The 17,197-nt window shown below is 41.3% G+C and overlaps 1 protein-coding gene across 3 annotated transcripts in view; it reads left to right on the forward strand.

The window, feature by feature from the left end:
* The window catches only part of banp (BTG3 associated nuclear protein), a 29,945-nt gene that overhangs the window by 3,737 nt on the left and 9,011 nt on the right, over nucleotides 1-17,197 (forward strand). For all 3 annotated transcript variants that reach the window (XM_076142078.1, XM_076142080.1, XM_076142079.1), the window contains exons 6-11: nucleotides 151-323; nucleotides 1,363-1,602; nucleotides 3,543-3,701; nucleotides 5,607-5,728; nucleotides 7,068-7,139; nucleotides 9,398-9,442. In XM_076142078.1, coding sequence (XP_075998193.1) covers nucleotides 151-323; nucleotides 1,363-1,602; nucleotides 3,543-3,701; nucleotides 5,607-5,728; nucleotides 7,068-7,139; nucleotides 9,398-9,442 — 811 coding nt within the window. The remainder of the gene's footprint in view (nucleotides 1-150; nucleotides 324-1,362; nucleotides 1,603-3,542; nucleotides 3,702-5,606; nucleotides 5,729-7,067; nucleotides 7,140-9,397; nucleotides 9,443-17,197) is intronic.

Consider the following 17,197-nt stretch of genomic DNA (forward strand, 5'->3'; position numbering starts at 1 on the left):
TTCCCCCAACGTGTTCCGCATGTGTGTCGATAAATGTCAATAGGTGTCATGTGTAAAAGCATACATTCAGCATTATGCAGAACCTGAAGGGGGTCAGTGTCATGGTACTTGTGTTGGATGTGCTTGTTACATATTTGAGTTTCTTTTCAGCACTGTGAACAGACGACGACAGAACACAATCCTGGTAAAGGTGCCGTGTCCTGACGAGAGTCAGGACGACCAAGAGAGTGGGTCAGAGGCTAGTGACTCAGTTTCCAATGGTGGCAATTCTGGCAACTTACAAAATGGCCCAAATGTTACACTCATCACTCTCAACTCTGAAGGTACAGCCACACAACAAAGATTTGTAAATGTTCTATTTCTGTTTACTCTTTGTGTTACGTTTGTCAGTATTCTCTCATTCATACATGTCAAACGGTTGACTTAAGATGCAGATGGGATAAGGGTTCAGACGGTACATTTGTTTCCTTGGCCCAATTGGACCCGACTGTGTCCTATCTCCAAACTATGACTATAAGACCAGAATCCTTTAATTCTGTTTTACATTACATCTGACTTTTTCAGATGGATTACTTATTAAATAGAAAACAAACTGCACTAATTGGCAGTTTCCCTATAATCTTCATGTTTCTGTGGTCCTGTCTCAGACTGTATTGAGAAAGGCTCTAATGGTTCACTCATGTTTTGAGTAGCATTGTTCAGTGGTTCAGACTAAACCCAAGGATGAATAGTTTATTTGTAATTGAGCAAACCTAAACTGTATCCATACTGTTATTCTGTGTGCTGTGAGCAGTGGCCAGCTTGTTTTTATTGTGCTCAGTCTCTGTTTTTTTATTAGCTTCAAAGGCAAACTATTTTTATTTTACTATTTGCAGCCATGAGATACCATGGCAAAATTGTCTGTCTCAGCATTAGCTGGAAGGTACCATGTGGTGTTCAGAACAGCGTGTGTGTGTGTGTGTGTGTGTGTGTGTGTGTGTGTGTGTGTGTGTGTGTGTGTGTGTGTGTGTGTGTGTGTGTGTGTGTGTGTGTGTGTGTGTGTGTGTGTGTGTGTCCGTTAGTGTGGTTTGCTTAACAATTGACATGCATCTAGGGCATACGTATTCTATTTATTCCGACATATTCTGCTAAAGTCTGGCTTCAATATACAGTATAGTATAAACGCAGACGCCCCATTCTCCTTTACAGCCACATGATGGTGCTATGGTATTGCTTGAATTATCCAAAGAGCCCTGTATCTGTGGAGGATTATCCATATGTAGTGTATACACGTTCATGGCATACTACAGTAACTTCGAATCTCACTTTTAACTGACTAAAGCTTTTATTGTAAGTTAGTGATATAGCTGTGCTTTTCTATAGATGACTACCCAGGAGGCACCTGGCTAGGAGATGAAAACAACCCAGAGATGCGAGTACGGTCCCCAGTGTCACCAGCTGATATGCTTCATATCACCACAAACTGTCGCACGGCAGAAAAGATGGCTCTGACACTCTTGGACTACTTGTTCCATCGGGAGGTCCAGGCCATGTCAAACCTTTCTGGACAGGGCAAACATGGGAAGAAACAGCTGGACCCACTAATGATCTATGGCATTCGCTGTGAGTCTCCTTAGACTGACATTTGAACCTGAATCTACCATACACAAGTATATCAATTTGACAGCACCTGGACTACCTTTTGATAGAGAATTGATAAACTGGAGTAAAATATTGGCGCTGATTGGTATTCCATCACAACAGAGTGTACAGAAGCAAAGCCTTTTAAAGAATATTGGCACCCTTGTTCATTAGAAGCGAATCCAGGATAGAGATAGTATAGTCATCATAGGAGTTCAACTGTTTTCAAACTTAGTCCAAAATTTCCGGCATATATAGTTATGTTTGAGCTTGACAATATGTGATGACATCACTGACAAAATGACAAACTTGCCAAGGAATTATTCAGTAACCTCTGCGTATCACAATTACAACAGGATCTTTGCATAGAGGAATTATAATGATACATTTGAGTCTGGGTTTAAAACCTTTTTGTTAACAACAATAACTGAACGCTCCCACATTTCATTCCCATTCCGTAATGAAGCCCCACTGATTTGAACACAGAAATAGAATGCAATCTGCATTCCCTAGGCAGGTTACGACAACATGCATGCATCATTGCACAAGTGAATTAATGTGTAACACATTTTACAACATACCAGACTTTAAATGACAAGCACATGTAGGGTACAATGATCTAGACAAAGCCACCTTTAATTCAGTGAGTTCAGGATTTATCATATGGATATTCATGGGGGTTCTGGGAGCCTAGTTTGTAAAGTTAAGTCAAATGTATTGTTTGTTACATATTATTGATCAAAAGGCTAACAGGCCAACACAGCAGTGGCTCTTGAACCAGCCTGAGGGTTCTAAGAAGACAAGGAAAAATGTAATGTAGAAAACTTGGGAGACACTATTCAAAGGGAAATTCTTGTTTAATATACATATCTTAATTTTAGTATACACCGCCTTATAGATTTTGTATACATGGTTACCCTGTGCAGGTGTGTGTAGGTACAGGCAGATTTTCCTTGACATAGAGGTATGCAGAGTCTGGAACAGGGCCAGATGACTCTTTAGTGACTCATTCTGCTTGTCTGAAAAAGAAGGTGAGGGTTTGAAGGAGCACCTGCGCTGCCTGCCTATACAGGACCCATGAGGTGTGAAAGGCGTGGTGCGCATCGCTACACAGCCACGTGCAGATGTCCCACCGCTTGCTCTGTCTCACTGTCTACCCTCAGGCTGTAGCTGCATCATTAATATATGTAGAGATTAGATATCAAGGTGGTCACACCCTCTAAACAAGCAATAACATTCAGGTTGACAGCCATCAATACTGCTGTGGTTAGTCTCATTAGTACACTCTAGTGGGACAAGGGACAATTCTGCATGTCAAAGCATGTGGAGAAGGAAAGGTTCACTATAATCATTAAAGATGTGTACTGATTCCAGAGGATTTAACACCATCACAAACATCCTAACTAAGCTTGTTGTTTAATTCTGTAATGTTACAAAGCCTTGTCTCATTCTGCATTCTCAGTTTTTTTTAACCAGTAGCTGTTTCTACTGTATTTTAGCAAGAAATATACAGACATTGAACATATTTTAAGATTAAATGCACATGCAAGAATCCATAGTTATTTTAGATAAAGATACAACCATTCCATTGTCTGACCCCTGATACCACCTGGTTAATTGATTGGCTTTGAATTGGTCAAGGACTTGGCAGATGGAAAAACCTTCCAAAAGTTTATTTCCATATTTCCGCCACTAAAGCTCAATGCAAAGTTATTTAGTTATCTACAGCACTCGAACAATCAGCAGTTGTTAGAAGGAAGCTCAGAGGAAAGCTCCTGAGGTAAAGCAGGAAGCATTTGTAGAGAACTTTGATGCACCAAAACAATGAGAAGAACTCGGGGGTCCATAGCTGCTATTATGATCAAAGATGATTTTGGAGACATGAGACTCACATTCATACTGACTTCAGCGTGTCCCCACAGGCCACTTGTTTCACAAATTTGGCATCACTGAATCAGACTGGTACCGCATCAAGCAAAGCATCGACTCAAAGTGTCGCACAGCCTGGAGACGCAAGCAGCGTGGCCAGAGTCTGGCAGTCAAGAGCTTCTCCAAACGCACTCCTCGTTCTTCAGCCGGAGGTATAGTACAGATTCCCAACATTTCAAAAACTTTTGTGTCCTGTGACTGTGGCACATGCCGTCTGATGTTACGCGGCTGTGTTTGTCTTATGTGTGTGTGTACTGATGCTGTTTCTGCATGTCTGTAGATAGCCAGCAACACAGTGGAAGAAGTTACTATAATTTAGAGATCTGGTGCTATTTCTTCTGCTTATGGGCCAGTGAGTAACAGAACAGTGCTATATTAGCTTGTTTGTAGTTGTTTGGCTTAGTCACTTTCTGCAGCTGACAGTTCAAAATTCCGTTCTGTCCTTTGTGCTCTGAATTCTTAAACAACAACAATAGAAGAGGAGTGGGCAGCTCTGCATCTTTTTACAGAAGTGGATGGTCTTGTAGTGGTGTCAGCCTCTTCACGATGCTGTCGTTACAACCAAAGTTTTGTCATGACTGTGATAACAATGGGGCTTGCTAGCAGTGAATCCAATTAATTCTTTTAATGGGCTGTCTAAAGACTTCGCCACTAGCATTCATTCATCACATGCAAATGGTCACACATTTTCAGACATTTAACAGTTTTAACAAGATTTGAACCATTGCTGATTATTTGATTACACTTAACCAAACGTCAGATGTTTTGAAAGATGACTTATGGCCTTTGCTTGTCATTTCCTCCTTCCTTCCTTTTATTAAGTTTGTTTAAAAGACATTGGCTGTTGTCACTGAGAAAATCAAAACTATGTGTGAAGAAATGGTGTGAAACAAGTAGTGAATGGTCAAGCACACATTCTCACATAGGGCACGTTGACACATTAAATTTCTTCAGCTATTCCTGAAGCTATGTGTTTGATGATGTAAGACCAAGTGCAGATACAGCGTATGTTACTGCAGATGGTTGTAATCTGCACACAATGCCTGCTGTCCTTTCCTCCCTGTGAGCCATCACCCCTCACCTCTGACCAAAGAAAGTAAGACTGCGGGGGAAACCCAAATATCCTGTGAGCACACACTAGGGGTGGATTTTGAGGCCATGCTCTCTTAGGCCACACACACCATAGAGTGTACAGCTCCAGTGCTGGTTCACATGATCCATGCACGCACACGCAAATAACAGTCCTTCCCTCCTTTATCAGCCTACATGTTAATGGACTGGAATGAGGCAATATAGCTTTTAAAATCATTATTCATTAGTGAACCAGCTAAGGGAACTCAGACCAAACTGTAGCTTGCACAGGCCACCCGGCTCTTGCTTCCTCCTCTGGCAACAAATGTACCGAGGAATATTTACAAAATACAGTACGAGGCAGTAATGATGAAAGATGGGAGACAGCCTTACAACACTTTAACATATCATGGAGCAACATTTTGTGTGCGATATATTCTGTATGTTCTATGTCAATAGAGGGTGAACTACTTGATTTAGTTTTTTTCCACAGTCAACCTTTTACTGTATTTTTCATTTTGTTGTGTTTTCTTTTCTCTCACAAGAGAACAATGATGGTGTTTATTTTGCGGACTGATTAGTAGTCTTCAGTTAGTTCTTCAACAGTGCTGTCTTTCACTGCCATCATGGTGTCTTGACATCTTCAGGATGGTGTGGATCTGTCTGGAGTTCAGGGGTTTCGGTCTGCTGATGTGATAGCTGCTGTTTAGACTGAGGCTTGGAGTTTGTGTTTGGCTGTTAGACCATGAGTGTGTTTGGATGACTAGCTGGACCGTCCTTGTTGTGTATTTAGGCATTTGATAAAGTATAAACACCACATCGTCTGGCAGATGGCCTGGGAATTAGTCAGGTCTGTATAAGCGGTTGCTGAGGCCCAATCATATGTGGGTGTGTGTAGGCGTATGTGAGACTTTTATTTGAGCTGGATTTACCTATGTTGTTTCCCTGACTTATATACTGACCATATTGTTTGTCATCTTAATCAGAGGGAGGCATCGAAGAAGAAACAGCCCACATTGAGGCCGCCACCAGACAAACTTTGCACTATACCCTGGCCAATCAGCAGGTCCAGATCCACCGGATTGGCGAGGACGGACAGGTCCAGGTGGTGAGTGTGACGACCTTCATACCTCAATGTCTGTTTGAATCTCTGAGGAAACACTTGTAAGAAAAGATACTTAAGTTATCCCCTCACTCGGCCAGATGTACATACAGTACATGAAACTTCTAATTTACTAAGGTGGCGGCTAATTATGCACTCAGCAAATGTGCCCGACTACTAAGCTTATTCTGCATGGGAATGAGAGTTTAAAAAGCTCTCAACAAGCTAAACAAATATAAATTCAGTGATTTTGAAATCCAAATACTAATCAATGAAGGAACAATCTATCAAAACATTTTACAACGACTTAATTAGACTTCAGCTGCTAAAAAACAGATTTGGGTGTCTGCTACTCATAAAATCCATGCAACAGAAGTCACCAGAAGAACCACTGAGAAAATTAGAAAAGCTTTTGCTTATGATCCTGCAGATGTTGTTGTTTCTGAAGATGTAAGTGTCATGGACTGAGCCGGGATACTTTGCCATAACATTTGTTATTTCATCAGAAACTACTTACTTTCTACGAATGTGTTTACTGATTTCACACAGAATTGACTCCTGCTAATTGCATGACACCGTAGTAAACACTTATAATATCCCGCCCATTGTTTGCACAATCCTCCTTTAAATACATACATGCTAAGAGAGAAGAGCGTACCCTGTGATGACTCATGGAGCTGACACGTTAACTGCTCTTCCAGGCCCCGTGCACCTGTTTGAGACACAACACACATGGTTGTTAGAACAGAGTGCGTCAAATCTGTGCCCCAAACAAGCACAAAAGGCGTTGTACATCTGGTCCTCAATATCCACTAATCTGTGGAGATACACTCCTGTATATGTCAATGAAGGATTGGCCCATGCCTAGGGATTAGACGACCTCATACATCTGCTAGGGTCACAGTCAAGCCCACTACAGCATTATGGGTGGGCTGACAAACAGGAAGTAACTTCACAAGGAAATTCAGGGAGATTATCTTGTCATATTGCAAATTTATGCACGGTTTCATTCACACAAGGCCACCGCCAGCTGAGAAAAAGCGTGCAGTTAAAGAATTGCACCGGTCAAGCTGCTTGTTAACCTTTCCAGGATACAACTGAATACTTGTGACTAGAATATATATAGATGTAGGAGGACAGCCAGACTTTGAATGTACTTGCCAAGTGAGGCTCGCCTACTGATTTTATTTTTTTGTCTGTGTTAATTTCTTTTGATTTTAGAAATTCTGTATTGACAAAAGGTACAATTATGATCTCTTGAAGCACATTGGAATTTCTTGAGGTATGTAATGTTAGGTGTGTAATGTTCTACGTTTTGACCTCACATCCTTCATTGCTCTCCCAGATTCCACAGGGTCAACTACACATTGCCCAGGTTCCACAAGGAGAGGAGGTGCAGATCACTCAGGACAGTGAGGCAAGTTTGTGTGTGGTTGTGTGTGTGCGTGTGAGGCAGAGAAAGAAAAGATAAACGGCAAACGTCTCCTTTACTCAAGATGTGTTTTCTGGCATATTCATTGTGAAAAGATCATTGCCCACAATTTTAAACTTGCATTTAAATTATATCAAAGGTTTAACACATTAAATCCTTGATTAAACACGTGACATTTCTTTATTTTAATTATGTGCAATAGCTAGCGAATTGGAATTGGAGCTTTCTATTTTTGTTGAAAACAAATAAGTTGAATTGATTAATGAATAGCTCAGGAAAAAACTAGAATCTGTTGTAACTTTTTGTGATTTAAAAAAAACTGCACCGAGGGATGCAAAACTGTGTCCAGTGTAAATATCCAGCGATGAGGCTCTTTGCTGCCTTGAAATCTTGCCATTTGGTTGCTTCAGTAAAGTGAAGTGGATTCCCCCATCAGCTGTATGAAGGAAGGTTCATTTCTATTATTTAACAGCCACTTCCGAGTGATCAATTTCGTCATTGCACGAGTCGTGCTCCACGTTAGCCCACACAAATCAAAAAGGAACTCTGTAGAACAAACCGACCAAAGAGGTAAAATTAAGAAACCTCAAGAGCAATTCATCTTTTGTCATCAGCATTTCTGGACTGCCATGTCAGTGAAACAAAACGCACTCAAGAAACAGCTGACTGCATTTAAGTCATTACTAAATTGAAGCAAAAGCAGATGTTCCATATTAAAGTGCTTTATTGTTTATACAGTATATTTGCCTGCTTATACATGGGTTTCTGAGCATTGTTTCCACATAATACCCAGATGTGTCATGTCCTCCACCAGACATCTTAGCATGCACGCACCGGCCTAAGTCCAATCCACACAAAGTGCCTTAAAATAGTCATAATTGTAAATGGCCAGGGTGAAAAAAGCGTGATCACATACTTGATATTCCATTCGCTACCCATCTTTTGACAGCTTGACATTCACGCAAAAACTACTGACACCACGTTTTTCCCTCCTTTCCTGTTCAGTTGTACTAAAGAGCACAGAGAGAGAGAGAGAAAAATGCACGATTGAATGAGAGAGACAGAGTGAATTGGAGGCAGAGAAGCTAAAGCCTTTCCTGCGCTTTGTGGCTGAGCCCAGATTTTTTTTCTCCTCTCCTTCCTATTCCATGATATTGTTTGTTTTTTGGAGTTCAAAGCTTAGCAACAAAATCCCACTTCTCCCAGCTGCCACTCACTGAATGTATTTTCATTAGGAACGGGCCCCTTTCATCAAAGACATGGTTTTTAGCGTGCTTGAAAAGGAAATGAGCTATTTGAAAGATTACGCTGCTGCCTGCCCATATGGCAGCTCAGACAGCAATTGATATACAGTATACATGAAATACAATTAGAAAACAGAGAGAAAACAGCTGAAGTTGGGGTTAGGCTAAATATGGCTTACACGATGTCTTTTCTCATGTGGTCTTGTTAATGTGACTGTGGGTGTGCAGAGTATTTATGATGGTCACCGTCTCTTGCTAGGACTGTTGCGTTGTGCGCATGCCTGTGTTAGTGTGTTTCTGTTATTGTTTAGAAAGGTCTGCATGAAGCCAGAAATGACATAATAGTTGACGTATATCCAAGGACATTGCATCCGCTTCCAATCTTTTGTCATGACATATAAACACTTCTCCGTCAAATCGGGCACGCTCAGATTTCTGTATACAGTATGGCTGCAACAAATTAGTGACACAAATGATAATAAAAGTTTGCCACAGATTTCATTAGCGATTAGTTCCATGATCTATGACTTAATACGCATGCTGGATTTAGGGTGGGGGCATCATGAAAATTGTGTTTTTATATTCTCAAAATAACAAAATGTCAGGAAGAATTATCTGATAATTCTTCTAACTTCCAATAAAATCCTTATAAAAAAATTGTGTTATATTTCTCAAACTATTAATCTAATTGATTAATCTTAAAAGTATTTGACAGACTAATAACTAGTTACAAGTGGTAGTTGCAAGTGCACAGTATTGACCTTTTAGATGTCGTCAGTGCATTGATTTTCCGAGGAAGCAGTTCATTATTGTCTGAATTTACGAATTACCATTTATTAGTCCTGATCTGCTAAATAGTAAAGCCAAGAAGTAGACATGGTGTCTGTCTTAAAGTGTTGGTAGTGATGGTGTAAATGCTGAAATGGACAGACAATTGATATGAATATGTATGCTGCCCTCAGGCTGCTGACTTGACGTTAAGTCTTCTGTCTCTCACAGGGAAACCTCCAGATCCACCAGGTACATGTTGGTCAGGATGGACAGGTAAGGACATGAACAAACACACTCTTACACCCAAGTCATACACTAATTAATACACGCTTCATATTATTAACCACATATCTTTTCAGCATTTTGCATGGTTTTGAGCAAACTGCTGACACTAAACAAAGGCAGGCATAACTGTAGCGATGCACATGTGTGGTTCTGTGTCATTGCTAAGTCTACTCATAAAACCTTTGTCAGCTTTATGCAATAGTCATCATCAGATGCGTCTGATAGCCCCAAACCCTTTGGTCCGTCTGAGTAGGCTCTTTGTTCTGCTGATCCTGCACACATGGAGGCATATGGATATGCAGTACTCCACACACTCTTTCCTTTCATCCATTCCCATTTGCCAGCCTGGGAAAGAAAAAGAAAACCCTTTTGGCTTTGAAAGTGGTTAACCTGTACGCTCAGTCTGTCGAAGTGAAGAAGTGCTGTTTTCTCTCTGAGTTTCACGAAGGTGTTGACAAAATATCCAGTTTGTGGTACCACTCTTAGTATGCTGTATGTGCTGTCTCTTTTGCAGCTTTGTTGTGAATGCATTGCTGAGAGTGTCAAAATTGAACACATTAGCACTCATGGCAGCTAACCAAATGTTCTCCTTGTGTCTTTCCCTTGATAATGTTTGGATAGGATGCACAGATAAAAAGGCTAAATAAATCAGAAAAACTCAAATAATTAAATAAAACATTCACTATAGTGGTATGACACTGATTCTGTGCCAGGCTTCATTAGATAGAGCTGTTAAATGAACTGGGAATTTACCATTACTGATTTTTGCACTGCATTTCACATTTCGCAAACTTTGATTGAAGCTTTCTCTGTGAGCTTGGAGAGGCACTTTTAGAGGGAAGCATTTTTGGTGACTCAACCCTGTGCAGATGGATCTAATAATGATTTATTACTTTGCATTACTTACATTTACAGAACAACACTAGGGCCCTCTGGTTGTGAAAAGCTCTTAGTGCTTTATTCTCTCATTCACTCATACAGTACATTCAGATACATCCACAAAGGTTTTTTAGTTTGTATGTCTTTATTCTGCTTCCCTCCTCCATATCTTTTGGATGTTTTAGACCCAGGGCTCTTCCTGTTTCTCGGTTCTTGACCCCAAGCTTTTAGTGAGTCTTGATTAAAGCCTGTGATGGCCACTGCAGATCACATGTGGATGCCTGAGACCAGTAGATTATTTCATATTCATGATTTCATCATATCCATCTTGAAGGGAGGCTTAAGGGAAGGAAGTTCTTTCTCACGCTCCACTGTTTGGTGGAGAAACAGTTTTATTCTGTTGAGACAGGCATTGTTATCTAATGCCAATCAAAGGTTAGTTTACTTCTAAAATGAAAAGGCTACACAGGCTTATTATTGGTCATTAGTAAGTAGGTCATTTCTTGAAATGTACTACAGTTAAGTTATTTGTTTATTAAAAGGCTTGCATTTGCTTTTCACCTCATTACACCTCTTTAATCATTTGCCGGAAAAAGTGATGAGACCACTGTATGGCAAGTGATGGCTATCCCACTTTCTGTAATACTTCAAAGGTTTGGGAGGAAAAAGAAGTTTGTAGCCACCCACTGTCTGAAATCACAGTAACTACCTGTGCTGTCAGCTGCTCTATCGTTCTTTTGAAAGTCATGAATAAGATCTCAAATCCTCCAATTCACTCATACTTAATGCTCTGGGGCCATTAGCTATTTGTACATTTGAGATGTTTGAACTCATTCGCTATACTGAGACTTTTTTAGTTTTGTTTTATTGTCTGTTTAGCTGGCTGTGTGTTTTCAATTGTTTGAGGTAGTCACCCCACATCTTAGTTCTTCTTCTCCCACATTCACAAACACACGCATGCTTGTGTCCTCAGATGACTTGCCCATTGAGCCTGGCGGCAGCATTCCTTTCTTTCTCTCTACAGTCTTGGCAAAAACTTTAGCCAGAATTTGGTTCAGATTTTGCACCACACTGCATAAGGTAACCAGTTGTTGTTGAACTGGTTTTTGGTCACTGCTCTCATGTGGTATATACTGCAATGCTGCATTCACTAACAAATCAGCTGTCCTACAACTTCAGCGTGCAATGCCTGTAGCTATTAGTTCTTCTCTGACCACTAAATGATCATTTCAAAGCTCTTATTTCATCTGTCGATAAACGTCATAGTTTAACTTTCTGTGAAATGTGAAAGACTCTTAAAAATGAAATGACGCTTGGACTGATCTGTAGAATAGACAGTGGGTTTGAAGTGAATATGCAGATGCTTGTCGAACTGTTGGTTTTAACGGACGCTGCGAGAGGAGTAAGAACATTTCATTTCTCTAAATGCTACTTTCCTCGCTTCCTGCTGCCCTCATATCTTTTCCTCAGATCTTTCTCTCACGTCTAGTGGGAGGGACATAAGACATGAGGGAAACAAGGAGAGACAGTTAAGCGCTCTGGAACGTACCCACAGTGTCCCAGTATGCAGGAACTAGAAAGGCCTCTATTCCCTTTGCAGCTTTGCTAACCCTGTCTTATTTTCCTTTTCATTTTAGGTCTTGATTGTGTCGGCAAAATGAAATGAGCTCAGTGCCAAAATAAGCACAAAAAGACTTATTCTTTTAACCTCAAATTTCGGGTCTAGCTTTTCTCACACACACACACACACGCATACACAGTGGCAGGATCTCCTCTGATGAAGCACATCGAGCAGAAACAAGATCCAATCCAGTGTGATATTAGTGATTGTACCTGAAGGGGATACATCTCTTTGTTCAGATATTTGTTTGTGTATTCCTTTAACATTATGGTCGTATCATGATTGGTGTAGTATTTTTGGGCCAGGCTTTGTTGCCTTATTTGTTTAGAGAGAGGCCCTTGTAATTTGGCAGAATAGTGCTGAGGCTGTGTTTGTGCTATGTGACCAAAACTGTACTGAAGATCACTCAAGAACACAGGCACATTTCCACTTTTCACAGCTTTCCACAGCTAGCTTGAGCTACCTCTCTTTCCTCTCCCTGTGCTTTTCAGATTCCACCCACCTTTAAAGGCCATATGGCACATCCAAATAAAATATGCTTGTTTACCCTCTCAAGTGGCACCAACAAAAGTTGCTTCCTGTTATCCTCCACCACGTACGGGTGCATTGGTTTTTGTGTGGCGCCCCCGACCTTGCTGCCACCAGAACAGTGAAGCAGTATAGAATTTACTTAGGTGCTGCCCTCCACCTGGACCCCATAGATGACAACATTTTAACTCTACTTATTACAGCTTCTCCGTGGCCCCCTGGTGGTGTGGAGACTTTGTGTCTGTGCTTGGATTATACTCCCCGTGTCAAAGATAGTACTACACATACTATCCTTGCTGTTTTTGTAATGCTTCACAAACATTTGTTGTGAGTAGAGATCAGTAAATGGATTCTGGGGATAGTTAAAGGATAAGGGGTCAAATCCCTGTTCTAGGTTATTGATGTTTGTTTGAAGTTTTGTAGACAGAGAGTAAAATGTTGAGAGGGCTGCAGTCTGACCCCATGCCTGCTCTCTCTACACCAATTATGCATCACCACTGGAGATACGCTGAATGCTACGAGCACAGCACAGCACACACACACACACACACACACCACAACCCACTATTCTGTCTATGTTTGTGCTTGTGTTCACAGTGGCTATGTGTGTAGTTCAGCTGTAGAAGCTTGTGTATCTATGACACTCAGTGTGTATTGAGCCCTGAAATGAATGTCACATTGGCACAGCTGAAAGGCTGAGCAAAACTGGATCCAAAACTTCTTTACCAGCCTATAAAATCCCTTTCATTCTGACGAAAGAGAGAAGGCAGGCCCATGAAACTATAAAATAACTAGTCTTTTACGGCACTCCACAGTCTGTCACAGCTTCTTATCAAGTGCCCCTCTTTCTCTCTGCTGTGATCTAACCCTCCACTGATGCAGACCAAATGGAGAATTGGAAGATGAAAGGTGGGGTGGGGGGGCTGATGAGGAGAAAGGGAGAAAGAATAAAAGATTGCAAGAGCAGAGCCAAAAGGAGAGACTGTCTGGAAGAGATGTTTTGTACCATTCCTGATTGAAAACCAAGTCAGGCTCAGCTGGGAATCAGACACCAACACAATTAAACACATGATACAAGTTGCCACATAAAAGAGGAGAAGAGGATGGTGTATCCATCACGGCTCAGCTCAGGGCAAAACAACAGCACCAACAACTGAGTTCATGCTGCTTTCTGTCAGTTTGAAAATCCAGCACATCTTGAGATACCTCTGAACTTGCGTCATGAACTGATGACTGACCTGAATACTGCTCATCATGACAAGTGGCAGCACCTCCCTCCCCCACCCCGACCCCCACCCCCACCCCAGTTGAATCTCTTCCATTTCTTCCTGTCAACACATGTTGTGTTGCATCAGTTGGATCCATCCAAGTTGTGAGCTTTTAGGGTCAGTGTGGGAAATGGGTCACAGAACAGAAGGTCCACAGGGGTCGTCAATGTTCCCTTTAGCGCCGCTTTCAGGACCTGTAAATACAAAACCGGTCCAGAACCAGGAGAGGGAGGGGGATGCATGTTGTGTTACAGAGATTGTGCAGGGAGAGATCATGGTGTGTTGCTGGTTTGATAAAGGAGGTGATAAAAAAGAGAACTCAAAAGGAAATATGAAGTAAGACTGCAGAACAGATGAACTGGAGAGTGGATGTACAGTACCAGTTGTTTGGACCTTAACTCTTGATGTTGAACTCTTCCTGTGTTTGAGGTCATTGTAAGCTCAAAGTTGTGTCAACACGTGTGAGTGTGTGTATGTTTCTGTGACCACTGCCAGAGACATCAGCTCCGTTGATGCCTGTTGCGAATTAGCTTTGGTAGATGTCTGGCGCCCAAGGTCAGTATCTCTTGATTTGTCATTTCTACACACAAAGCAGATGCTTGACCAAACCTCAGGGTTAACTTCGCTGAATTAGGGTGTGATTTGTCCTGGAATCAATTTGCTGGCTTGTGGCCTGAGTGTTTCTCTCTCTGTTCTATGTTGTTTCTAGTGTACAATTGGGATGTTGAGAGTCCTGTGATCCAAAGTAGGAAGGTGGGTTGGAAATTAAATGAAAATAGTCAGAAGATGTTTTATGACCAATGTTTAGTGTAAGTGGGATGTATGTAAGCAGTGGAAGGATTTAGAGGTCGAGGAGCAGGTCTTGTTTCAAAGGAAAAGTGGTCTGCTTTGTGTCCTTGTGGCTTCATGGCCGGGAAGAAAGGGCCATAGATCAGGGAATCCATCGTTCTGACTGTGTGTGTGTGTGTGTGTGTGTGTGTGTGTGTGTGTGTGTGTGTGTGTGTGTGTGTGTGTGTGTGTGTGTGTGTGTGTGTGTGTGTGTGTGTGTGTGTGTGTGTGTGTGTGTGTGTGTGTGTGTGTGTGTGTCTGTGTGTGTGTGTGTGTGTGTGTGTGTTTGTAACTTGGGATTGCAGAGCAGAGCAGAGGAGGGTAACCCCAGTGGTGTGTTCTTTTGTCTTTGTGGGCAGAGCCTGGGGTCACTGGCTGTACAAGTACGGACCAGATGTTTCAGATACTTCAATAGGCCTAGTGCTGCACTCAGTACATTTACATACACTTTCAAACTTTCATCATATAATTGGCAATTAAATGATTTTTTCCCCCACAAACATTATGTATACACCTTTTTAATGTGATGGGAATCAGCATGAATTGAAGCATGCTAACTCTGCTCAACAGACCCAGATTAATATGATCATAAATTGATTTAGTCTGATCCGTAAACGTGTGAGTATGCCACCTCCATCAGGACCAATGCTCAGCATTGAGTGCAGGTAAACATACAGACTGTCTCCAGTCCGAGGCCTAGAGCGCTCCATCCTTCAATCCAGTTCACCTCAAACAGGATCCTGACAGGGACTGCAAGTGTGATAATTATTGGTAAGAATTGATAAGCTATAATGAAATACTCTTTGCTCATCTGTCAATTATAAATCAGACAATTAGTACCTAAAGCAGAGCACTAACATTGGGTCATAAACAGAGTAAGCCTCGTTTGATTACCGGGGCTTTATTAGTTGTCGATTTCCGTTATTTAAACCAACATCCATTAAGTATTTCTGTCCCTCATTAACTTGTAGGCTACCACGTTGACATTTATGCAGCCGGCAAAACAACAAATGCTACAGAGAACACACGAGAGCCCAGTCCGACCAATGGGACCCTTTTAAAAGTAGTTTTGTTTCCTCTTTTACTGATGCTGGCAAATGCACAGGCAGCAGTAAATGTAAAACTGTCAGACGTGATGTGCCAGTGACTTAAACTCCAGTAAGTTGCACGGTGATGTAAGATGACAGATGTCTTTCACGACAGATGTGAGAATTGACCTAGAACATTTTGCTTCTTGACTGCTGTATATCAAAACCTTTAACTTATTTTAATTTAAAGTTTCCAATGCTTTTTATTATTATTTTCAGAAATACATCCAGTAACATAATAAGAAGTCTTTTCATTCACGAAATGTACTGTCCATTGTCGATTTAAAGTCTTAACATTTGAAACTCACCTCATTTCACCTCTGTTGGGATTCTTTGCTCGGAACGAGTAAATGAAATGAGTTGTCTCTTTTTTTTATGAACTGTCATAGTGCACAGTATATCACCGCCTCTGGCATCATTGAATTTAACAGGCTAATTGTAAACATGATAAAGGCATCATGTGAAATGATGAATTATATTGACGTTGTAAAAATGCCTGCGTCCATCACGCAAGCGGGGTTTGGATTTCTGCAAAAGAAAGCGAGGAAAGTTCCTTGGGACTTTCGTCCTTTTTGCTTTATGAGCACAACTCTTAATTACAGCTGTTATTTTTGTCATCAGTCCCCTTTTGATTTGCTGGTTCTGGACCCAAATTCAAACCAATCTGGTTTTGTCATAAAGCCCCTGTGAGCCGTGTCTCAAGCTTACTCCCAGTTTGTTGGTGGGAGTTGCAGAGCCGAGGTGCAAGGGAGGGTCTGATTGAATGCAGGTGCTGAGCTCTCATGTAGAAACAGTGTCATAATGTGGGTGGAGATGGGAAGGAACCGTCTAGGTTAGGAGGTCAGCCGTCCTGCATGTCATAAGATTTATTATAAGGATAATAAAGAATATTAGAAAGATAAGGGATAAATCAACTAATAAATAACCATAACTGCCAAATGTGCGTGTAAAAGCATTCACAAATAAGTGGAATAAAACATGCAACCTTTCATTTCTTAAACCAGACTTTATGCTCCAACGTCTGACTTTTTTTGATCTAGTATTGTATTTTATTGGGAGCTGACGCACAACTAAATTAAGAATGAAGCTTTCACCAAGAGGTAAAATAAAAGCCATTAATACAAATCAATGACAGCAGTGAGACATTTAGGCTTACGTGTTCATTTTCCCAGTCTACTGAAGGCTAAACAAGCACCACTGAACGTCTCTATCGCCGAATTGCAGCCAGGCCTTGTATCCCCCCCCCCCCCCCCCCCCACACACTCACACACACACAATCACACACACACCACACACCCACCGGTGCTAGTGTTTCAGCTTGGACATCTGTCCAGGCTCGGGAGGGCTGCAGTCACAGATGTTGTTGACGGCTGTGAAGCTGAGAGGAAGTTCCAGCCACTCCAAAGTCCAAATGTTTCTTTTTTCATTTCCCTGTTTTTTTTTTCATAAAGGGAAGGAGCTGTTCCATTGAGAGTGATAGGATCCAGATTTGTGTAACTCACTTTTATTACAGCACAGAAAAATGGCTTGC

Source organism: Genypterus blacodes, unplaced genomic scaffold, assembly GCF_046128005.1.
Source record: "Genypterus blacodes isolate CSIRO-AG114 ecotype Tasmania unplaced genomic scaffold, CSIRO-AGI_Gbla_v1 ptg000021l_1, whole genome shotgun sequence".
Taxonomy (NCBI): Eukaryota; Metazoa; Chordata; class Actinopteri; order Ophidiiformes; family Ophidiidae; genus Genypterus; species Genypterus blacodes.